General features: G+C 43.8%; 1 protein-coding gene and 1 long non-coding RNA gene across 4 annotated transcripts in view; one reads left to right on the top strand and one right to left on the bottom strand.

Annotated features, from left to right (window-relative positions):
- Positions 1–24,446, bottom strand: part of LOC307210142 — a 225,798-nt gene that overhangs the window by 132,114 nt on the left and 69,238 nt on the right. The gene's annotated exons all lie outside the window — the stretch shown is intronic.
- The window catches only part of CACNG4 (calcium voltage-gated channel auxiliary subunit gamma 4), an 89,778-nt gene that overhangs the window by 61,906 nt on the left and 3,426 nt on the right, over positions 1–24,446 (top strand). The window contains exons 2-3 of the mRNA XM_079965644.1: positions 9,831–9,914; positions 19,920–20,060. Of these exons, the coding sequence (XP_079821770.1) occupies positions 9,831–9,914; positions 19,920–20,060 (225 nt within the window). The remainder of the gene's footprint in view (positions 1–9,830; positions 9,915–19,919; positions 20,061–24,446) is intronic.

Below are 24,446 nucleotides of genomic sequence, written 5' to 3'. Positions count from 1 at the left end.
CTCATGCCACACCCCTGACAGAATGAATTTTGTTTGCACCACAAAACTTTCCATCCCTTTAAAGCCCTAAACGGCCTCAGTCCAGTATATCTGAAGGAGCATCTCCACCCCCATCGTTCTGCCCAGACACTGAGGTCCAGCGCCGAGGGCCTTCTGGCGGTTCCCTCACTGCGAGAAGCCAAGTTACAGGGAACCAGGCAGAGGGCCTTCTTGGTAGTGGCACCCGCCCTGTGGAACGCCCTCCCACCAGAAGTCAAAGAGAACAACTACCAGACTTTTAGAAGACATCTGAAGGCAGCCCTGTTTAGGGAAGCTTTTAATGTTTGATGTATTATGGTCTTTTAATATTTTTTTGGAAGCCATCCAGAGTGGCTGGGGAAGCCCAGCCAGATGGGCGGGGTATAAATAATGAATTATACTATTATTATTATTATTATTATTATTATTATTATTACTACTACTACTACTACTACTATATATTATTTGTTGTTGTTGTTGTTATATTATATCACAAATCTTATATATTATATCCCATATATATATATATATATATATATATATATATATAATTATTATTATATCCCAAATCTGCTCTGGAATATGGTTGGATTCCACCCACCACCAATGCTGGCACACTTTTTCCTTCCACGAATTTTTCTTTCTGTGATATCATTCTACCAAACCCCAGGACTAGCTTTTTTTAAAAAAAAAAAAAAGTTGTGCAGATGAATTTTAAAAGTCAGGGGTGACAAGGAAGCTACTGAGAGGAATTATCGCAGGATAATCATTGTGCGTGTGCTCACTTTTAGACTGAGGCTAAAATCAATAATCTCATTACATGCAATGAGCCATGACGGGTTTCTGCATAGGCTGTCTCTTGATGTATCTTCAGTAAATGGAAAGCAAGGTTCCAACATGCTAGGTGGGCAATGAAGTATCTACTGCAAACACCCCCAGTAAACGCCGCTCCATTTACAGAAGTTCCAGCAAAGATAATGAAGGTCTCAGAAAGACCCTGCTGTTCATGCTGCCTGGAATCAACCCAAGACAATGATGAATGCAAAATGAAGTAGGTCACATATAAAAAGGATTTAGTTCATATGCAGCAGATCACACTCTCAACTTGAGGTTTTTAAGACAAGCAAATGCTAGGCAGATGAAATGATCCTCTGTCCCTTTTAGGTGCAAAGAAATAGCAGTAATATATAGGAGGACATGACAAGTGTAATTGGTTTTACTAGTGAAAGAAGACAAACAAAAAAACAGTTAACACCTCAAGACAACCAACAGACACAATGCCCTTCCCACAATCTGTTGTAATATTGTAAGTGTTTGTTGGGTTGCAGTCAACCAGCAGTTAAGGTAAACCATCATAGAATCATAGAATTGTAAAGTTGGAAGGGACCACGACAAACATCTCGTTCTACGCCCTGCAATGCAGGAATCTTCTGCCCAACATGTTTCGAACCCATATATAAATGACTCCTTTACCATAGGTATTATTGAAAGTTCTGAAACTTGTGGGTTTGTGTCGTCATCGTCATCATAATTTGTATGCCGCCTTTCCATATCTTTCCACCACACCCACAACATGAAAAGAGTTACATAATTAAAACCATGTAGTCATAAGCAATAAATAAAATATACCAAAATTCAAAGTATTGGTGCTGACCTTTAAAGCCCTAAACGGCCTCAGCCCAGTATACCTGAAGGAGCGTCTCCACCCCCATTGTCCAGCCCGGACGCTGAGGTCCAGCTCCGAGGGCCTTCGGGCGGTTCCCTCATTGCGAGAAGTAAGGTTACAGGGAACCAGGCAGAGGGCCTTCTCGGTATTGGCACCTGCCCTGTGGAACGCCCTCCCATCAGTTGTCAAGGAAATAAGCAGCTATCTTGTTTTTAAAAGACATCTGAAGGCAGCCCTGTTTAGGGAAGTTTTTAATATTTATTGCTGTCTTATTTTTTTAACACTCGATTGGGAGCCGCCCAGAGTAGCTGGGGAAACTCAGCCAGATGGGCGGGGTATAAATACATTATTATTATTATTATTATTATTATTATTATTATTATTACACAACGGTAATTGAACAATTCCCACATAAATCATTATAAGATCTAAAAATAAAGATACAGAAAACTAATATCAATTAACAACAACAAAACTCCCAACAAAAACCCCAAAAGCACATGTGCATTTAGGTTGTTCTTTACTATCAAGAAGACAAAGTCATAAAGGTAAAGGGACCCCTGACCATTAGGTCCAGTCGTGGCCGACTCTGGGGTTGCGGTGCTCATCTCGCTTTATTGGCCGAGGGAGCCGGCGTACAGCTTCCAGGTCATGTGGCCAGCATGACTATGCCGCTTTCTGGCGAACCAGAGCAGCGCACGGAAACGCCGTTTACCTTCCCGCCAGAGCGGTACCTATTTATCTACTTGCACTTTGACGTGCTTTCGAACTGCTAGGTTGGCAGGAGCAGGGACCGAGCAACAGGAGCTCACCCCGTCACGGGGATTCGAACCGCCAACCTTATGATCAGCAAGTCCTAGGCTCTGTGGTTTAACCCACAGCGCCACCCATGTCCCTTTAGACAAAGGCATAATTCCCTCTTATTTCTAATATTCAGAGGAAGTTGGTGTGTATGCAGCCCAATGGCACTGTCCGAACATGTGGGATGTATTGGAAGGTTCAGGGAAACATCAAGAATTGCAGGAGAATGGTTTGTTTTAAAGAGTGGGAAACCCACAAACATTCTAGCAAGCAGCAAGTGACCTCAGAAGGCTAGGAAACCAAGGGGGGGGGGGGAGGAAATTGAATTGTCTATTCTGGAGCAGGGCACAACCAACTAGGGCAATATACAGGAGCTCTCGGTGCTGCAATATTTTATTGCAGCTCTGACCTGTCAAATAAATCCATCATTCAGGATTAATTTGAAGTTGTGTTTGATGCACTTTTAGGAGAGGGTGTGTAAACAGTTTTTGCTTTCACCAGGAATGAGTTTGATTTCCGTAAGGCTAGAAGTTTGTTTTAGTCATAATAAGACTTCACAGTTTTCAACTTTCATCAATCGGTTTACAGAACTAATATGCACGGCTGCGTATGAGCTCAGGACAGTGTGGAAATATTATGCCACCTCTACAATCTAACAGCAGGAGGGTTTTCTGCGCAAAGGGGTATTTGTGCAGGTGTGTGTTTACATGTACACAGACAATATAAGCTAAATTGGTTGGAGAATGGTATGCTTTTTCAGTGAAATGATGAGGTAGAAATACTGAGGGTGTGTTTTAGGAGTTGCTAGACACATTAACTGACCTAGCAGAACCTTTGTGTAGTCGAAAAAATAATAATACAATGCTTTGTGACAGGTAAGTGTTGCTTTGGTAATGTTATGAAAAAGCATTACATAACATTATGAATGTGGAGGAAATTCAGTCTGTTTTGCCTTTTAATGTGAATCGACCTAATTACGGCTTCCTGACACAATGTGTGAACTGAAAAACAGCTTTGAAATTCACACTTCTCAGGATTTCTTGCGATACAGTTCTCCAACCAAAAACTATACCAAAATATAATGAATTGAAAGAGATGTTTAAAATAACATTTGTAAAACAAAAAAACAAAAAACCCAGAAGTTTTTTTTCTAGGAATTATAGGGATAAAACTACCTAAACAGTATAGAAATTTATTCATGTATGCAACTACAGCGGCAAGAATGTTATTTGCCCAAAAATTGAAAGAAGTAGTCCCAGCGACAGAAGAATGGATACAGAAACTTATGGACTATGCAGAAATGGCAAGACTTGCTGGAAAAATAAGAAATCAAGATAACAATTTTTTTTAATAAAAGAATGGAAATGGTGTACTGAATATGCACAAATAAATTGTAAACAGATAAGGACATTGACAGGATTATTGTAGTAACCTCCAGTTTCATAAGAGTAAACAATTAAAGTAGATGAGTAAAGTAGATGAATAAGTTGAGTTAATTTAGAATATGCAGAAAATGATAAAATAAACTTAAGGAACCATAGAAAGAGGAGGAAGGAAGTCGAGTTTTGAAATGTTAAAATGACTGTAAAACTATTGAAATGTATATAACTGAAAACCATAACTATTTATTTATTTATTTTGGAAAAAAGAAAGATTGGGGGGACTGTATACCAAAATGCATATGTTCATAAATATGAACTGCATTATGTTAGGGGGAATTACATACAAAATGTGTTAGAGGGGGGAATTCACACTAAAATGCTGATGAGTTTTCAGGAGGACTTAAATTAAAAAATCACAAACTGATGCAGAAATGTGATGAATCAGATGTAAGAATGGAAAAAATGTGAACCAGATAAACTGTGATTGACAGATTCAAATCGGTTTGTCCAATCCCACATATTGCTGTAGCACTTGCTTAAATGTTGGTATTTTTGATGAATGGAACAGCCACAAAAAAACTTTAGTCCTAACAAAAAAACAACAACCACAAAGTCTCAGATCAGATAGGAAGCATTAAAAAAACACGATTAAGCTAAACAAAATTGCCATATACTTTTTCGTTGTGTAAACTGTGCCTGGAGGGGCTATTAGATGCAAGCCACCGTGTGTATGCAAGAGATTTGTTACTCCAGAGGGAACGAACCACTGAAAGCAGCAAAGACTCATAATGTTGAATCTGGTGTCTGCCAGTATATTTTCTGTTGCTACCTGGTGGCAGTCTGCTTCATTTTAATTAGGCAAAAAAACCAACACATAGTAGCAGATATCTTGTTTCACATGGAGCTTCATGCTTCAGAGAAGAAGCAAAGCCCACCCACTAGGAAAATGAATAATATATCTTTCAGAAGGTCTCATCCTAATTCAGACCCATAAGCAATAAATAAAATATATAAAAATTCTAAGTGTTGGTGCTGACCTTTAAAGCCCTAAACGGCCTCAGCTCAGTATACCTGAAGGGGCGTCTCCACCCCCATCGTTCAGACTGAGATCCAGCGCCGAGGGCCTTCTGGCGGTTCCCTAATTGCGAGAAGTGAGGTTACAGGGAACCAGGCAGAGGGCCTTCTCGGTAGTGGCGCCCTCCCATCAGATGTCAAGGAAATAAACAACTACTGTATCTGACTTTTAGAAGACATCTGAAGGCAGACAAGTTTAAGGAAGTTTTTAATATTTGATGTTTTATTGTGTTTTTAATATTCTGTTGGGAACCACCAAGAGTGGCTGGGGAAACCCAGCCAAATGGGCGGGGCTATAAATTAATAGTAATAATAATAATAATAATAATAATAATAATAATAATAATAATTAGCAATGTTTTGTGCCACTGCAAGCCCCATGTGTCTTTAACAACAGTTGCCACCCAGCTCCTTTCTTTGGCACTAAGGAGAAAAGGCTGTTGGCCATCACAATGGCAGTCACTGCTGCCAGCGGTGAGGGAATTGGGAAGAATTCCAGCACCATAGGAAGGAGCCAAAAGGTTGCCTTGCATGTTTCTGGTCACCTCTCCAATCAAAATGGGAAGCGTCAGCCTCAAATCCTGCCCTCAGTCAAATATTAGAATGACAAACACATCAAGAACAGACATTGTCTGTAACTCCCAAACGCTTGTCGTTCTTCTCACTGCTGTGCTCTGTTCACCCCCGACGATTTCCACAATCATGTCACCAACATCTGCAGGCTGCACATGTACACTGTCTGCAAGCCCTCTTCCTTCAGCACCGATTGATCAACCCACTAATCTCAGAGCCGAAGGGACGGGTTAACTGGGGGAGCAGCAAGCAAGCTTGTAACAGCACAGGGCTGTATATCTTGTCTCGTGAGGATCAGATGCAAAGGAATCCCAGCATTTCTGCATCCACATAAGCGAGACCTCTTTCAAGTTAGCCTTCTTGGTGAATCACCAGAATGAAGGCACATGCTCAGTTTTAAGCTTCAGCTTGTACAGTATCTGACATAACAACAGAAAGAAAATTAGCAGATCGAAATCTAATGACTGCAAGAGTAGAAGGCAGCTTGCCCAACCAAATTTTCTCTTGCCCTCCTCCCTCTCCTACTCCTTGAGAAGCTCCTCCAGTAGGTTGGAGACGGTCTTCCTGAATGGTGTGGACTGTACTGTTATGTGGCTTGCAATGAGAAGGGGAAATCGCCTGAAATTAGGTAGGAAAATCCTGTACAAGCAGAGCTCTGCAGCTGCAAGATTCCTTTGCCTGATTTCAGGGGATATTCCCCCTCTCATTCAGCCCCAACAAGACAGCTCACACTGTTCAGGTGGACTCCCAATTCTCTGGATAGGCTCTATGAGGGCATCTCTCCTAGGAGCTGCAGATAGGGAAGATAAAGCATTGATTGTGTGAGGTGCCTTCTGCTTGCAAAGCCATAGGAATCAATCTAAGGTGCTTAAATATTTCAATCCAACTCTGTAATTGCAAGAAAGTGCCAGGGGCTCCATTTAGACAGGGCCATCTTACCCATAGGCGCTAGGGGTGCGGGGCACCCGGGCGCCAGGCTCTCAGGGTGCCAGGCTGAGAGTCCAGGGCCCGAGAGTTGAGTCCGGGGAAGAGCCCGCCCGTCGGTTGGAGCACCGCGGTGGGCTCTTCTGCTGTGCTGCAAATTTGGGGGCGACCGAGCCAGCAAGACGCTGAGGCAGCCAGCCAGCTCCGCCCTCCTGCGCACCTGGGACTGGACAACCAAGGGGGGGCGCCAGGAAGATATTTGCACCCTGGCGCCACATATGCTTAAGACAGCCCTGCATTTAGACATGATAAAGACCTACAGTTTATAGTTACATGAACAAGCCTCAGGCTCATCAGACGCTTTCCTAAATTGTGTTCACTCTGAACTGTGGTTTACCGAAAAAAGCCAGCTGCAAAACATTGCTTATGAAGATGCCTTTCAATAAACCATAGTTATAATTAACCACAGTTTAGGGTTTGGACTCAGTGCTAACTGCAGTTAATTGGAAATGGCTTCCAGTCGCCTCGCAGTTGCTCCATAGGCATCCAAGGAAGGGGCGGAGCCTCCTGTTTCACCGCGTGAGGTGAAACTTTCTGGTAAAATGCTACTTTGTAAAGCTAGGCCTCAAAGACACAACATGTGCAGATAAGCAGCATGTGAACAGGCACTTGAGTAAGTTTCACAACTCACAGGGTGCCAGACAGCAACTGGCTGATGGCAACCACTTATCCTCTGTGTATTTTTCCTCAAGAAAGCTTAATTTCCTGCGCTACGCAGCAAGTGCCTGCTTTGAGAGCCTCAGGACCAAATCAATGTGTGTTTTGCCTCCTGATGTTCTCTCCCCTTCTCCTTTCCACCTCTGGCAGCTGCCTTCACCCTGACCACCTACGATATTTAAAGCCGCCATGCGATGCTTCCAATTTGTTCACGGCACGTTCTATGGACAGCTTGAATCACCTGGCGCATGGCTTACGTTGTAATGACAGCATTAAATGTCTTCTGACAGAGTCTCACAAAACTGGCACTCAAATCTAGACACTTAAATAACAGCGGGAAAGGAGCAGTCTTCCTCCGCATGAGATCAGCATTGGAGGTCAGCCGCCCAAAGGAAGTCTGCTTTGTTACGAGCTGAAAATGCACAATTGTAGCACAAGATTATGGTGGGAAGGTGAATAAGGACTCTGAAGACCGTAGCAGAAAGTGGAGAAGATGGATGTTATCATGGACTGAATGTCTTAAATAGTTTTGTGGTGGTTTTTTTTTTTGGGGGGGGGGGTTGTAACCAACAGATGGAAAATTGGAAGTCCTTTAATCTTTTTTAAAGGTTTCATTTCTTTTGTCTCTTTATTTCCTCCCACCCTTTCTCTCTCTTTCCTTTCTTCTTCTCGTTTCTTTCTTCTGGCCTTTAATTTGAATTCAGCCTGATCTTTTATTTCCCTTCTCTCCCCTCCCCCTCCCCTTTTATGAAGATTACCCGCTCTGAGACCCCACAGCTAATTCTCCCCTGGCCTCCTCACTGGCCCAAGTAGGACTAATTCAGCCAGCTAGCCCCGGTGATTATCTAATGTTTATTTCCCCTAAATTGATTTCTGAACTTTGAATTTTATTGTTATTCATGTTTTTATACTGCATTTTATGCTGCTTTTACAATTAAGTGTTTTAAATTTGTTGTTAGCTGCCCTGTTTTTGAACTGGGAAGGGTGGGATATAAATAAAAAATTCTTCTTCTTCTTCTTCTTCTTCTTCTTCTTCTTCTTCTTCTTCTTCTTCTTCCTCTTCCTCTTCCTCTACCCCCTCCTTCAATTTGTTTCCCCTCTTTGTATCTTCCTCCCCCCCTTAGGGGTCCTATGCTTTGGTCCTTTTTTAAGGTCCAGGGATTGTATACTCATGGGGGGTGGTAGATGGTTGATGGAGGGACCCTGAGTGGGTAGCAGCAAAATGTTGCCTCTCTCTCTCTCTCTCTCTCTCTCTCTCTCTCTCTCTCTCTGCGAACTGTGCTTCGTGTCCTCCCCCATGACACCTCTCCTTTTTCTGACATGATTTTGCTGATGGGTGATGGAGGACAAAAGATGGGAAGAGGTGCACTGAAGGGGCTCCATAAGTAGGAAGGAAGCAGGTGCTGCTAGCTGCGCCCCTGAGGTGGCATCCTCCTTTGGGCTCCAGCCCCTCAGGGTCCCAGGCTTGTGGCACACCTGTACACCTGTCATGTGCATAGACCTGGGCCTACACATCCCTTTTGCAGATGTCCATACTAAACATGTGGATATCAAGAGAGTGTGGCTAGCAAGCAGGAGTGTCTTGGTGTCAGGCAGGGGCAGGGCCTATGGCAAGGGACTCGATTTCATATATACAGTGGTACCTGAGGTTAAGTTACTTAATTCGTTCCGGAGGTCCGTTCTTAACCTGAAACAGTTCTTAACCTGAAGCACCACTTTAGCTAATGGGGCCTCCTGCTGCCGCCGTGCCACCAGAGCACGATTTCTGTTCTCATCCTGAAGCAAAGTTCTTAACTGAGGTAATATTTCTGGGTTAACGGAGTCTGTAACCTGAAGTGTATGTAACCTGAAGCATATGTAACCTGAGGTACCACTGTAATACACAAAGGAGGCTGCAGTCTTGCAGAAAGACACATGAAACATGTCTCTGCGCAACTTGGGAGAGACAACTTTCCATAGTACCATAGTGTAGGGGGAAAGTATCGCCCACCCCTATGGCTGTTGGCATGCAATGGGGAGGGTGAACAGGTCACTTTTGGGGTTCTCTCATTCTTCCAGCCTTAAGTTCGCCTCTCCACATTTCTACATCAGTTTTGTTTTGTTTTATAAAGGCCTCCTGAAAATTCAGCAGCATTTTGGTATGCAATCTTGCCTAAGGTACAGTTTCACAAAGCCTTTCACCCTTATGTAACATGTTTTTGTATGTTGTTTTCACTAATATATGCATTTTTTTTTTTTGCACGCTTTACGCTAAATTCAAAGGTTGGCGGTCCTTGAGTTCCCGTATTGCTTTGGAAAATGCAGATCCTGTAACTTTGCATTTAAATGTGAACTGAATTCAACTTCCCCTCTCTCCCTTGTCATGCAAATCCAAGTGATGCAGTTAACAATGTGAAAGCAGGAGCGTAAAAAGGAAAGGAAAGGAAATGTGAAAGCAGAACTAGATCTGGATGAAAAAGACAGAGCTACTCTCAGAAATTGCATCCTCCCTTCCCCCGTGGAATATGTAGGTGTCATGATGGACTAATTCAGCCCAAGATCCCAGCCTTACAGGAACCATTTTATGCAAGCTTTAACTCCCCTTGGTTTGTTTAGCAGGGGACAGGGCAGGCATGAGGCAGGCCTCTTCCAAGCAAGCTCCAATCTGTTTCTTTTGTGTTTTTCTTCATTTCCAGGGATATATAAAGGACACTGTTTTCGAATTAACCACTTCCCTGAAGACAATGATTATGATCATGACAGCTCTGAATACCTTCTCCGTAAGTAAAATATCCAGCATCTTAATCATTGCCATTCTAACTCCATCTTAAATCAGTTTTATACACTGAAAATGCATAAAGGAACAAACCTAAGTTGTTGGACTTTTCCCAGATGCCCGCAGCACTGAATGGGAATAGGATTTCAATAACTTGGAGTAAAGGTAAAGGGACCCCTGACCATTAGGTCCAGTCGTGGTTGACTCTGGGGTTGCGGCGCTCATCTCGCTTTATTGGCCAAGGGAGCCGGCGTACAGCTTCCAGGTCATGTGGCCAGCATGACTAAGCCGCTTCTGGCGAACCAGAGCAGCACACGGAAACGCCGTTTACCTTCCCGCCGGAGCGGTACCTATTTATCTACTTGCACTTTGACGTGCTTTCGAACTGCTAGGTTGGCAGGAGCTGGGACAGAGCAACAGGAGCTCACCCCGTCGCAGGGATTCGAACCGCCAACCTTCTGATCGGCAAGTCCTAGGCTCTGTGGTTTAACCCACAGCGCCAACCGCATCCCTTCAATAACTTGGAAACATGTGACCAAATATTTGCCTGGCTACTTTTAAACAAGGGGCAAATGGGGCTCGTCAACCTGGGAAGGTAGGTCATCTAGGAGAAGGAAAACGGGCCCTAAATCTCCTCTGTGTTGTGGCACATCTTCAGGTAAAGAAAAGGCTAAGAAGTAAACCCTACACAAATCCAGAGTGGATTCCCTAAGACGGTTGGATGGTGTCTGATATGTCTCCTTCCAGAAACTCCTGCAGCCAAGCTGGTGCCAAACGTATTGCTCTGCTTTCCTTTGGAGTGAGGCCGAGAGGGACGTCTTGTTATCTGGGCAGCCCAGGAGCTCCATAAACACTGCCCAGGCTTGCGCCCCAGGGAGGTCACTTAGGGCTTCACCCCTGGAGGTGCACTCCATTGTCTCTCGAGACAGATGGATGCCAACAGATTTAGAACAATACGCATCATTCACCCATCACTACTACCTCTGTCTCTCCTCACATAATGTTGTCTGTTTAGTCTGGTCCCCAGATTTCCCTCCTGCCCTTGTATGATGATGATGATTATTATTATTACAATAAAACTCCAGCGCTTATTGTTCATGTATGTGAAAAGGCCCTTTTACTTCAGCTTTTCCAACATTGCCCAGGAACTCTGGCTTTCAAGAAGTGTGGCGTTAATGATGATCCTGGACATTAATTTCTTTTAATGAAATGAAATTAAATTAAATTAAAGTCCCCAGATTTCCCTCCTGCTCAGGGCCTTTTCAACTCTGGCTCCGGCCTGGTGGAACGCTCTGCCTCATGAGACCAGGGCCCTGCAGGATCTGATTTCTTTCTGCAGGGCCTGTAAGACAGAGTTGTTCCGCCTGGCCTTTGGCTTGGAGCCAATTTGATTCCCTCCCTCCCTCTCTCTCTCTCTTTTTTTTTTCCTTTTCCTTCTCCTCCTGCGATGAGGCTACATTTTAATATTTTAATGTTCCATTATTTTAATGTTGTATTTTATTTTTGTTTTTAAGTTTGTAATCATTCATCATTCATTATTGCTTGTAAGCCGCTCTGAGCCTGGCCATGGCTGGGGAGGGCGGGGTATAAATAAAAAATTATTATTATTATTATTATTATTATTATTATTATTATTATTATTATTAAGTTTCCCCCCTCCCTGAAATATCTCCCTGAGTTCATAGTAGCATTCTTTGCGCCTACTATTTCCTTCCAAGTTTCTGCTCCCACCATCCTTCTTTCCCTCAAATCCTTGCTTCCACACGGCAAGTTATTTCCCGGGCCAAGTTGATTTTTTGCTTCCCGCACAGATTTGTTAAATATTTTTTCAGCATTCTGTCACCGACAGCTTCTGCTGGAGAAGTTAGAATGTTTGTGAACATTCCACAACACCCTAGAAGCTTGACTTTTTATGCATAAGGTAGGAGGAAAGGAAGTGGCACTTAACAGTTGATAGCAGATGTCATTTTTTAAGCTAATTGTATACGGTAGTTACAGCTCCCATAATACCGATGCCCCAAGAGAGCACCAAAAGCGCTTAGGAGGAGGGGGAGAATAAACAATGAAACTGAAAGATGTTCAGATAAACTGGTACAACTCTAATTGTGTATCCAAGTTAGGACAGTTGCCAAATAATCTATTCCATCTCCTTAGCTGCTTAAACTTGTGTGAATAGTGAAATGCAGTCCTGTTTATTTGTTCCCTTCTAATTCAAGTTTAATAATGAGAGTAAGATGCTAATTAACAAAAATATATATAATGGTCATTTTCTGTCTTGCTTGGATCTGAGGATATAAGTGTATGGACAATGATATGAAGGGAATCACATGCTGTGTCATAAAATTGAGGATATTGAGGTGAAGAGACATATAGCACACAAATCAGCAACTAGTTTGGCCTTGGGCCACTAGTCCTTATGAATGCTGCAAAACAGAACCATGTGCTTTCATTATGCTTTCAAATCACTCTTCCGAATTCAAGATGAAAGGATAGGACAAAAACTGAAGTTTAAAGCGGAAAAAGAACAAACTCTCCTGCCTGCAGATATCCTATTAAGTTCCACGTGTTCCATTCAATAACTGCAGTAAGAACTGCCACTTAAGTACAACCAAAAAGATTATTCTTTTAAAAGAGGAGGGAAATATGTTTAGAAAATTAGAGATTCCCTAACTCTAATATTCTCCCTTTTCCATGCCAATTGATATAGTGCACATGTTGCGCAATGGGAGAACACTTTCCTTTCCTACAAACCATAGGCTCAAGTCAAGCTAATACCAGGTCAGCTGAGAGTAATTTTTAATTTTAGTAATAGGAGCAAAAAGCTATCAAATTTTGATATATGCTAGAGAAAGATGGTCGTTTCTTCAGAAAGCTTAAACGTGGTAAGATAAGAGGCATTAAGAGACTAATTTTCCTGTTTGTTAAAAGTCTTCCAACGTCCTCCTTCATCTATCTACAAAGCAATTCAAGATGAATCACAACTGCAACGCCTAGCTGATTCTCTTTTCGGGCACACAATGGCCACCATAGATTCTAACAGTTTATTCTCTTCGGTGTACTAGAACGGACATTCACTATGCACAGTACCTAAAAGCAGCTAGTTCTGTACTGCAAAAAGGCAGGAGCAGGTCCTTTTAGTTTAGCTAGGCCATATATTAAAACGAAAACAGAATAATCAAAGTACAGTTTTATGAAATTATTATTTTCTACAGCATGGTCATTCCGCTATTATCTCTGAGGACCAAACTGGGTATGACATCTGTCTCACATACTTAAACTTATGCCGCATACAATCAATCTTTACTTTTTATACACTGAATAGCTAAATGAGGGGAGGCGACCATGTTGTGGGGCAGAGAATCAGAATGCTCCCGCCCCATGGACTTGTCTATTTGTGATGGGAGAAGAGCTCCTATTGGCCCTAGACCAGGCATAGGCAAACTCGGCCCTCCAGATGTTTTGAGGCTACAATTCCCATCATCCCTGACCACTGGTCCTGTTAGCTAGGGATGATGGGAGTTGTAGTCCCAAAACATCTGGAGGACCGAGTTTGCCTATGCCTGCCCTGGACACTGATCAGTGGATTTCAGTCTCCTTATAATGTCAGACCTGGCACTAGGCACTTGCATCCAGAGCACAAAATTGCTATGTAAAGGCCTTGACGCAGTTTTCCATTTACTATTTCTTGTATTAGTTTACAAGGTCCTTAACAATTTGGGTCCAGGATACTTTAAGGACCACCTGACTCATTACATCCCTGCCGGATCACTGAGGTATTTGGGGGAGTCACTGTTGGGGATCCCCCCCCCCACGGCTCAGTCATAGCTGTTCAGGTTTATGGAACTCCCTTCCAGCTGAGGTCAAATAGCCCCTCTCTTCGCTGAACTTCACTTATTTTATTGCAGCGGGCAGTATAACTGAATTCTGATTTTCTAGTTTTAACCAATTTTTATCTGTGGACTCAGCTACATTAGCCATGCTACAACGCTATAACTGCATTATAAGCATGCTACACCAGATGGTGCCGTAGAGCACAAAACTTTGTCTACACAGTTTTACAAAGAGGTGGTTCCCCCCCCCCTTTTGTTATAATGGTTTAATTCGTGAGTTATTTATAGTGGGGTTTTCCCTGACTGTAGATCCAGCCTGTATTGCATTGAGTAACTCAAACACTTCTTGGGGACAACTGCAATTAAATGCCGTGTCAAAATCCATCAATAATGCTGGAATAATGCACAGGTGGAACATTCTTTCATTTTTATAAATCCATATTATTTGTAAAATGATTGTTTCTATGAGTTAATACTTTACTATCCCTTTGGAGCTGTCCTGTTTCTTTGCATTTTTATTCTTCCAGGCGCTGACCCTTTGTGGTTTAAAAATCTGATTCTTTGCTTTCTTTCTTGGCACTTTTTTGGGGTTAACAAATCAATAAAATCTTAAGCAAAAATCAATCAATGCTTCTAGCTAAATAAAACCACCAGTGGCAGGTGGAGCTGTGGTTCATATGTGCACAGGAGCATAAGGAAGATATTTTCGTGCCCAAAATGCATCTGGTGATGGGTTTGTTTCCAAGCAAATGACTCTCCGTTCCCTTGCCTGCAGAAAGATTCGGCCAACGTTATTGCAATGTTGCACTGTGCTTATTAGACTGCAGCGTGATATCTGAAGGAGCCTGAGTAGAAGTGATGATACTGGATATCATGGAGACTGAGGCCAATTGCTTCTTTGTGGTATACAGCAGGTGCAGCTACACTGAAAACAATCTTCTTTCAATTGTGCCCAGCCTATCACCGGCTTTAAAGAGCTACCTTAGCAAGCCTTGATCGCTAATCTTGCCTTTTCGTTGTAGCCTGGAAGCAGAGTGGAATGTGCAGCTGCCACATTCTGCCACAGATGTGTAATGTACACCATAAGCTTTACTGGCACATTTACTGGAGTGTGATTTGCACACACACACACACACCATGTCATTGGCCATCGATACATACCAAAATATCTGCCCTGCAGCTGTTTTTAGAAGATGTTAGCCAGTAATATGCAACACACACACCCCATGCGCACACAAGCAAGAACTGCAAACCAGGATGGGGAACCCCATTTGTGGTTGTGGCCCTCATCATCCCCATGGAAAACTGGAGCATTTAAACTGCAGGAGTTATGGGTTGCTTGCAGAACAGGAACACAGCTCCATGTTTCTGTACCCTCTTCCCAAGAGGCATAATGAATAAGTGATTCTAAAATGTTTGCAAGAAGGAGGAATGGAGGAGGAAGGGCTCTCTTTACATATTCTGATGTTTTGACGTTTTATTACCAGTAAGGAGAAACATGTCAGTGCCACACATCTCAGTTACTTGTGAGCTGATGTAGACAGACTCAAAAGATTGAATTACTATAAGATTCAGTCAGGATCGGGGTTCAGAATTTTGCATCAGCGCTCACAAATCCTTTGTCCCCACTCACTCCTGGTACTTGGACACACTCCTGTTGCATCCTGGACTTTACTTTTCTCGTAATTATGTATGTGCCGCACGCAGAGTCACAACCAGAAAGCAATTACTACTATTATTATATTTATTAAGTACCTAAAACCTCCAGGTGCTGCACAAAGATTAAAATAGTTAAACAGGATTGCCCGGAGGCTCACAATTCTGATTTCCATCTCTTGCACAAACGTTTTGACAGCCGTTATAATACTTCGGGGGCCCTTAACTCCATCCTTCAGGACAATTTCAATATGACGGGAATATTAAACATGGTTGAGCATCCCAACAGTTATTAGTAGCAAAAAGCAATGGTGTCTCTCACACTATCCGAAGGAAGGCTTACCCCAGCCAATGCAATTGTCTAATACCACTGGGTGATAAGAAAACCGCAGCCAACAGACTTGTTTCAAATGAAATCTCCACCACTGTTAATCCGTTTATGCAAGCGACACATAGGGTATTTGCTTTGGGTCATGAATATGAGCCCTAAGGGTTCTCTGGTTGACAGACAACCTGATTATAATGCAATATTCAGACACAAAACCAATGTACAGCAGATCACCGGGCTGCTTCCTCTTAGGATGTTTGACCATTTACAATATTTAAATATAGCCATGCTGTGTTTAGAAAATATATCACCTGTGGAATCTTAATTCTGGTGGCCCTTTGTAGATTTCAGCCTCTGTGTCCCTCGCCATGACAGGTGTAACTAAATATCTATGATATTCCTTAACATGCATATCCCACTGTGTTGCTACCACAGGATCAACAGAATTATCATTGGTATTATCACACACAGCAGTTGCCATCTTTCTACATAACGATTGAGGCATAAAATAGCCCTGTAGCCAAACTAGCCCAAGGCCATTTTCAGCCATTTTATGGTACCCTTGGGCCTTGTGTGCCCAATACATTTCCTCCCCCATTGCAGAGCCAAGATGTGAGTGTGGCTTAGCCTCCGGGTAGTTGTGTGTCTTCCACTGATGTACTTCTCCTGAAAACCAGTGAGCATTTACCGGGGTAAGTACAGCTTGCCCTTTAGAATAATAGACACCAAGACTCCAATTGCCCCATGGTAAAAGCCACCCAAAAGAACGCTGTGAAAAAGCGGCAGAATATCCTCAGGAGTATTGATCCCTCTTGTTATGGTCCCATTCCTAGGCTTGAGATATATTTTCTCTCATCCTTCAAAGGATGCTGTCTTGCCCTCTGCCACCTTTTCCCGTATCATGAATCCTCACTGCAATTCATTCTCTCTCGCTTCCTCTTTCTCACAAATGCATTCTCATTCTCCCTCCCTCTTTCTTTGCCTTTCTTTGCCTCCTCTTTGGTCATCTCCAGTTCCTTTTGCTTTCAGCCTTTGAGCAGGTAAAGGACCCCATGACAATCAAAAGTGATTATGGGCTGTGGCACACATCTCGCTTTTCAGGCCGAGGGAGACGGCATTTGTCCGCTTCCGCAGACAGTTTTCTGGGGTCATGTGGCCAGCATGACTAAACTGCTTCTGGCACACAGAAGACCATGACAAGTGCCAGAGTGCACCAAAATGCCTCCAAACACACACACACACACACACACACACACACCATCCTCATGCTTCCATGCCCTCCAACATGCCTCAGATGAAAATAATAATAATAGGGAAGAATGGCAGATGAAGGTGATGGAATACATGGAATTGGCGGAAATGACTGGCAGAATCCGAGACCAGGGAGAAGAGTCGGTGGAGGAAGATTGGAAGAAATTTAAAGACTATTTACAGAAACATTGTAAAATTAATGAATGTTAGAAGGATGTTGGAATGAAGTTATGTGGTTTTAGCAGAAATGTTATAAGGGTTTAGGAAAAAATAGACTGTTAATTGGTGAAAGGAGGGAAAGTAAAGTTACATTATATTGAGATAAATTACAGAACAAAAATTGGAAAAGATGGAAAGGATTTGCTGAAATAGTTAACTGAATTAGAATACAAAAAAAGGGAAGTGTGAGGAGGTCAAGGAAACAAGCAAATGAAAGATAAGCTAGGAAGATTAGTTGTGTTTTTTTTATTGTGATGTGTTGTTTTGTTTTTGTTTAATATGGTGTTATTACTTTTACTTTTGCTTTTTGTAACCCTTAAAATTTTTAATAAATATTATTTAAGAAAAAAGAAAAGAAAATTATTATTATTATTATTATTATTATTATTATTATTATTATTATTATTATTTTATACCCCGCCCTTCCCAGTTCAGAAAACCGGGCTTAAGGCAGCTAACAACAAATTTAAAACACTTAATTGATGCAGCAAAAATAGCATAAAATACAGTATAAAACGTGAATAACAATAAATTCAGAATTCAAAAATCAATTTGGGGGGAAATCCATCCAATAAACATCAGGTGATCACCAGGGCTAGCTGGCTAAATTATTCCTATTTGGGCCAGTGAGGAGACCAAGGAAGAATTAGCTGTGGGATCCCAGAGTGGGTAATCTTCATAAAAAGGGGAGGGGAAGGGAAGGAAGGGGAATAAAAGATCTGGCTAAGTTCAAATTGAAAGCCAGGCGGAATAGCTCTGTCTTACAGGCCCTGCAGTAGGAAGTTAAATCCTGCAGGGCCCTGGTCTCATGGGACAAAGCATTCCACCAGGTTGGAGCCATCACTGAGAAGGCCCTGGCCCTGGTGGAGGATAATCTGACTTCCTTAGGGCCCGGGACCTCTAAACTATGGTTATTCATGGACCTTAAGGTCCTCTGCAGGGCATACCAGGAGAGGCAGTTCCATAAATACGAGGGCCCTAAGCCACAGGGACATTTCTCACTCCCCTGCAACTGATCCCCCTCAACCTCCCATTCTTTGTGGTCCCACCTCCCCTGCTGCCACCACAGAGCAATTTCCTATCAAAAGAAGGGCGAGTGCACCACCATTTCACCAACGGGACACAGCACACATGCCCTCCACTGTCCTGACAAATAGAAAGGGGCAATATTCAATGTGAATGCGCAAAGCATTTTTTTTTTTAAATCAAGACTCCTTATGCTCCACTCCTCCTTTCTTCCTGCCAAGGACAATTCTGCCCCTCAGAGCCAGCATGTCATGTGGGGCTGGGCCTCAGCGGCCTTTGCTGCTGTTCGCCCGCTCTCTAGTAGCCAAGGGAGGAGACCAGCAGCAGTGGCCAAGGAGAGGCAATGGGGATCTTCCCTCGCAGCACCAGGTCATCCCTTTTCCCAAGCTCAGCAGAGGCAACACTGGCAGGGAAAATAGGGGCATTGCGGGATCAAATCCGAAGCCAGGACGGCTTTCATAATTCCAGGGCTGCCCCTGGAAAATCAGGGCATTTGTTCTGTTCACTGAGGCAGAAAGGATCTGGCCTTCAAAATAAAACACCAAAATAAGAGACTGGATAGAATTACCGTAATTTTTGCTCTATAAGACTCACTTTTTCCCTCCTAAAAAGTAAGGGGAAATGTGTGTGCGTCTTATGGAGCGAATGCAGGCTGCACAGCTATCCCAGAAGCCAGAACAGCATGGGGGATTGCTGCTTTCACTGTGCAGCGATCCCTCTTGCTGTTCTGGCTTCTGAGATTCAGAATATTTTTTTTTTCTTGTTTTCCTCCTCCAAAAACTAGGTGCATCTTGTGGTCTGGTGCGTCTTATAGAGCGAAAAATACGGTAAACGGTAGAGAACAAAACGAATCTGTGTAAGTATGGACCTAGCAACAACTGAGGAACAGGTGATCCCAGTTACGGTTCAGAAAGGAATTGGAGCAGCGTGAAGCACACACAAAAGATGCACATGCACCAAATGCTCTTTTTGCATCTTCAAGCCCAAGGTGTTCTGGCTTTGTTACTTTTGCGGAGGAGATGAATAGAGAGGGTGCAGGGAGATTCCAGGACAGCTGTCATATAGTCAGCGAGCTTGATTATCTACATCCACATGTATCAAGTGGCAGCTCACAGTCAGTAGCCCTGCTCATACATTTTTCATGCCTCTTCCCTGCATTAATTTGTGGGTTATTCTTTATAACCTCTCTAGCTGGTAGCTTGCCAGAATATGTTTCCACACAAGGCGGCTTTGGAAAGCTGATTATGGTAATGACCCCCAATTTTCCGGCAGAAATGGCAGAGCGCATTAGAAAAACTAAACGGGAGGCGCATTTGCCCTAGTGGAGACTCTATTTGTTACCTTGGTCGTTCCCCTCAAAAGACCATGTTTATCCAAAAACTGTATCGGACTGTATCGTGAATCCTTTTAACATCATTTCTAACGCTTCTTTTGCAGATTTGCCATTTGCAGCTCATTTTAAGGTAGTCAGTGTTTCAAGGTGTGTTTAATACATTGTCTTTGGTTGCCTTGGCAATACGTTTTAAAGGGTGGGGTATAAATCTTAATTATAAATAAATGGTCCACAGGGATAGCTGTTAACATTTCCAATTGCCACAAAAGCGCTTATTCTTCTTCCTTCTTTTTTCCCCGTAAGGAAACAACGAAGTTGATAAATCATCTCTTGTGCTTTTTCATTTCTCTCCTCCCCGGGTCTCAGGTATTGTCCGGGCCTCTAGCGTGTTTCCGATTCTAAGCACAGTATTACTGTTGCTGGGAGGGCTCTGCATCGGAGCTGGGAGGATTTATAGCAGCAAGAACAACATTATCCTCAGCGCTGGGATTCTTTTTGTTGCAGCAGGTAGGTCATCATTTATTCATTTTATTGATGAATCGCTTCTCACGAAACGCCTCAAAGCGAGTTAACAATAGAAGAAAGCACAATTTCTGTAGACCAATGAAGATTAAAAGCTAGGAACGGAAATCTCCAGTTAAAAGGCTTGTTGGAAGAGGAATGTATTCGATATACTTCAAGAAAAGGCAACAAAGATGGTGCCTCTCTGATAAGTAATAGAGGGGGAGGTCCCAAAGGGCAGGTGCCGCCACACTAAAAATCCTCTCCCTGTAGCAAAGGTTCCCTGAGGAGATTGTATCTTCAGACAGCCCTTTCCTGCATCAGTTGGGTGATCATCCCTCAGTGATCAGCTGGGTTTGTAGGGAGTGAGGGGATCTTTTGGGTATCCTGGTCTCAAGCTACATAAGGCTTTGCATACCATCACTAATGCACTGAATTCAGTCCAGGAACTAACTGGCAGAAATTATTATTATTATTATTATTATTATTATTATTATTATTATTATTAATGTTATTATTTATACCCTGCCCATCTGGCTGGGATGTCCCAACCACACTGAGCGGCTTCCAGCACATACAAGAACATAATAGAACATTACACATTAAAAAGCTTCCCTATACAGGGCTGCCTTCAGGTGTCATCTAAGGGTTGTCTAGTTACTCATCTCCTTGACATTTGCTGGGAGGGCGTTCCACAGAGAGGGCGCCACAGCCGAGAAGGTCCTCTGCTTGGTTCCCTGTAACCTCATTTCTTGCAGTGTGGGAACCGCCAGAAGGCCCTCAGAGCTAGAGCTCAGTATCATGGCCGGATGACGGGCGTGGAGACACTCCTTCAGTTATACAGGGCCGAGGCTGTTTAGGACTTTAAAGGTCAGCACCAGCACTTTGATTGTGCTTGGAAATGTACTGGAAGCCAACGTAGGTCTTTCAGGACTGGTGTGATATGATCCCGGCAGCCGCTCCCAGTCACCAGACTGGCAGTCGCATTCCAGATTAGTTGTAGGTTCCGAGTCACCTTCAAAGGTAGCCCCTTGTAGAGAGCATTGCAGTAGTCCAAGCAGAAGATAGCCAGGGCATATACAGCTCTGGCAAGACAGTGCACAGGCAGGTAGAGGCATACCAGATGGAGCTGGTATACAGCTGCCCTGGACACAGAATTGACCTGCGCCTCCATGGACAGCTGTGAGTCCAGAATGACCCCCAGGCTGTGCATCTGGTCCTTCAGGGGCACAATTACAAGTCTTTCTGCAGTGGCATTGCATGGTGGTGATATTCTGGCCCACTAACTGCATTCCCGCACAGAGTGCATTGCTGTAGTCCAACCAGAACATGGACCAAGGAGGACCTAAAATACATATTTTGTCTTCCTTTTAATCAAAGGTGTTGGAGAAGAGAATGCAGCAGAGAAGACCAATAACAAGTGTCTTGCAATTACTTACCTCCCCCCCGCCCACTTCCCTATTTCTTATTATTATGATGTGAGTCCCCAAGAGAATGGAGCATTCAGTGCAAGTCTCAATCTCTTTTGTCTTAACAAGCAGACCATCGCAGCTCCTCATTAGGCGAGAGCTCAGAGATTAGAACATCTCCCGCTCGTGCTAGAAGTGACCCTAAATATCAGGGTGCTTATTATTCTAGGAACACATTGCTAGATTTTTTCAGAGCACAGGACTTTTAACATACACCGCGTGGGTGTACGAGCTTCGCCTCCAGTTGCCGGGGGCTTGAGAAATCTCCCTGGATAATTACGTAACAGCAGTGACTGACACACATAAAAGAGAGGATGTTATTCCTCACCGTCCCCAACAAGGTGCTTGTGCATCTGGGCTTGGCTGTCTCCTCCGTGATTTGCCGTGTGACACACTTTCCAAATGCAGCAGATGGGTCACTGTTTATCAGACGATCTGACTGTGCCCGTTTCATGGATTTTCTTCACACGGTAGTATGGGCTGGGAGGGGTTGGGCGCTGCTTTCTGCATTTATATTTACTATGGAAAGGCAGCACGTGTCTTTGCAAAGTTTCTACAGCGGAACATCCTCTCTGGGCCAAATTTCTATCCATCCTTCCCCAGGCCATGCTCTGACAGATGGAGCGAGTAACGAGAATGCAGCACTTGCAATATATGCAGAGAAAGAAAACAGTCGAGAGTTTCTCCTATGCAAAAGCATCACCTTATTTTCGAGAAGAACTTAAGAAGCACTTTAAACATCTGCTGTGGCAGATTCAAGATACAGGGTTCATTTGGGCAGCTCAATAGCCCACAAGCCTGATAACACCAAGATTGCAAGTTCGATTCCATACAGGGCCACCTGCTTATTCTTGCAATGTAGGGGGCTGGACTAGATGGCCCTTGTGGTCTCTTCCAACTCTACAATTCTATGATTCCAAGCCACACATTATCCTCCACCAACTTCTACACATCCTGCAGGCTCCTGCCCAGTCAAATCAGGTGGGCAGTGGCTGGAGTTGCTGGACTACAACTCCCATCATTCCTAGCTAACAGAACCACAGGGGTGATGAGAGTTGTAGTCCAACAACAGCTGGGGACCCAAGTTTGAGAAACTGCCTTATAGCTTGGTCAGGCTACCTTTGAAGGTGACTCAGAAACTACAACTAATCCAGCTAGACTGGTGACTGGGAGCAGCCGCTGAGACTACATAACACCAGTCTTGAAAGACCTACATTGGCTCCCAGTACGTTTCCGAGCACAATTCAAAGTGTTGGTGCTGACCTTTAAAGCCCTAAATGGCCTTGGTCCAGTATACCTGAAGGAGTGTCTCCACCCCTATCGTTCTACCCGGACACTGAGGTCCAGCACCGAGGGCCTTCTGGCGTTTCCCTCACTGCGAGAAGCAAAGCTACAGGCAACCAGGCAGAGGGCCTTCTCGGTAGTGGCGCCCGCCCTGTGGAACACCCTCCCATCAGATGTAAAAGGAAAAAACAACTACCAGACTTTTAGAAGACATCTGAAGGCAGCCCTGTTTAGGGAAGCTTTTAATATCTGAAGGGCTATCGTATTTTAATATTTTGTTGGAAGCTGCCCAGAGTGGCTGGGGAAACCCAGCCAGATGGGTGGGGTATAAATAATAAATTATCATCATCATCATCAAGTGGAGGGTATCAGTCAAGGTCTTCTTACAAAGTAGGCAGCAGGTCCTGGGAGTTGTGGGGGGAGCAGAAGTGGCAGCTCCCCAGCCTAGCCATTCCCCTCCATTGTGGAACAGGTGTGTATGTGTCGTATTCAGCCTGAGGCATAAAGCCAACTCTTAGGAGCTGATGGCAAATGATTAGGCAGGGCAAGGCTTACCTGGCTCCCCCATATTTTGTTCAAGTTGGCACCCCTGAATGTAGGGTGCTGTCCCATTGCCAGTGATACAGTGAGGCTGAACGGTCAGCCTGATTGTCTTCTGTATGTGGAATTGGTGTGGGGGCAACCCAGTCTACCAAAACTCAGTGTTGTCTGCACTGACATGCTTTAGCTCTCCAGGGTTTTTTCAAGCGAGGAGTCTTTTCCAGTGCTACCTGTAGATTATTATTATTATTATTATTATTATTATTATTATTATTATTAGTACCCCGCCCATCTGGCTGGGTTTCCCCAGCCACTCTGGGCGGCTTCCACAAAGACCAAAAATACACCAAGATGTCACACATTAAAAACTTCCCTGAACAGGGCTGCCTTAAGATGTCTTCTGAATGTCAGATAGTTGTTTATCTCTTTGATATCTGATGGAAGGACGTTCCACAGGGCGGGTGCCACTACCGAGAAGGCCCTCTGCCTGGTTCCCTGTAGCTTTGCTTCTCGCAATGAGGGAACCGCCAGAAGGCCCTTGGCGCTGGACCTCAGCGTCCGGGCTGAACGATGGGGTGCAGACGCTCCTTCAGGTATACTGGGCCGAGGCCGTTTAGGGCTTTAAGGGCTGTTTAGGGACTGGGACGTTTCGCATGCAAAGCAGGTGCTCTACCGCTGAGCTGCAGCTCTTCCCCCTGGCCTACACCTTTGCCTCAGGAACCAAAACAAACCCAGCCAAAGATCCAGGAAAGACAGAAGCTCTCAGCCGACGTTTTGGGATCATCGCTGCTCTGAGGGACTAAGGTGAAAAGCAGAGAGTGGGGAAGAAGAGGAAGGGACATAAAGGCCCTTTGCTGGATGTTGGAAGCATCTGGGTCACCGACTTAAGAGAAACAGCCCAGTGGGGGAATGTGGGAAGGTTCGCTTGCGAGATGAAATCCTTTCAGTGAGCGGACAATGGATAGTTGGAGTAGATATCGGCAGTGCAAGAATCAGCAGTGAAAAGACATGTGGAGTTCTCTGGAGGATGACTTGCAATGTGCTTGGGAGAAGGTGTAAGCTCGCTGAGTGAAAAGCCGTGTTTTACTGCCTTTATGTT

This window comes from Podarcis cretensis (genome assembly GCF_951804945.1).
Source record: "Podarcis cretensis genome assembly, chromosome: 2".
Classification (NCBI taxonomy): Eukaryota; Metazoa; Chordata; class Lepidosauria; order Squamata; family Lacertidae; genus Podarcis; species Podarcis cretensis.
The sequence above is the reverse complement of the archived record's forward strand: the minus strand, read 5'-3'. Positions and strand labels throughout refer to the sequence as shown.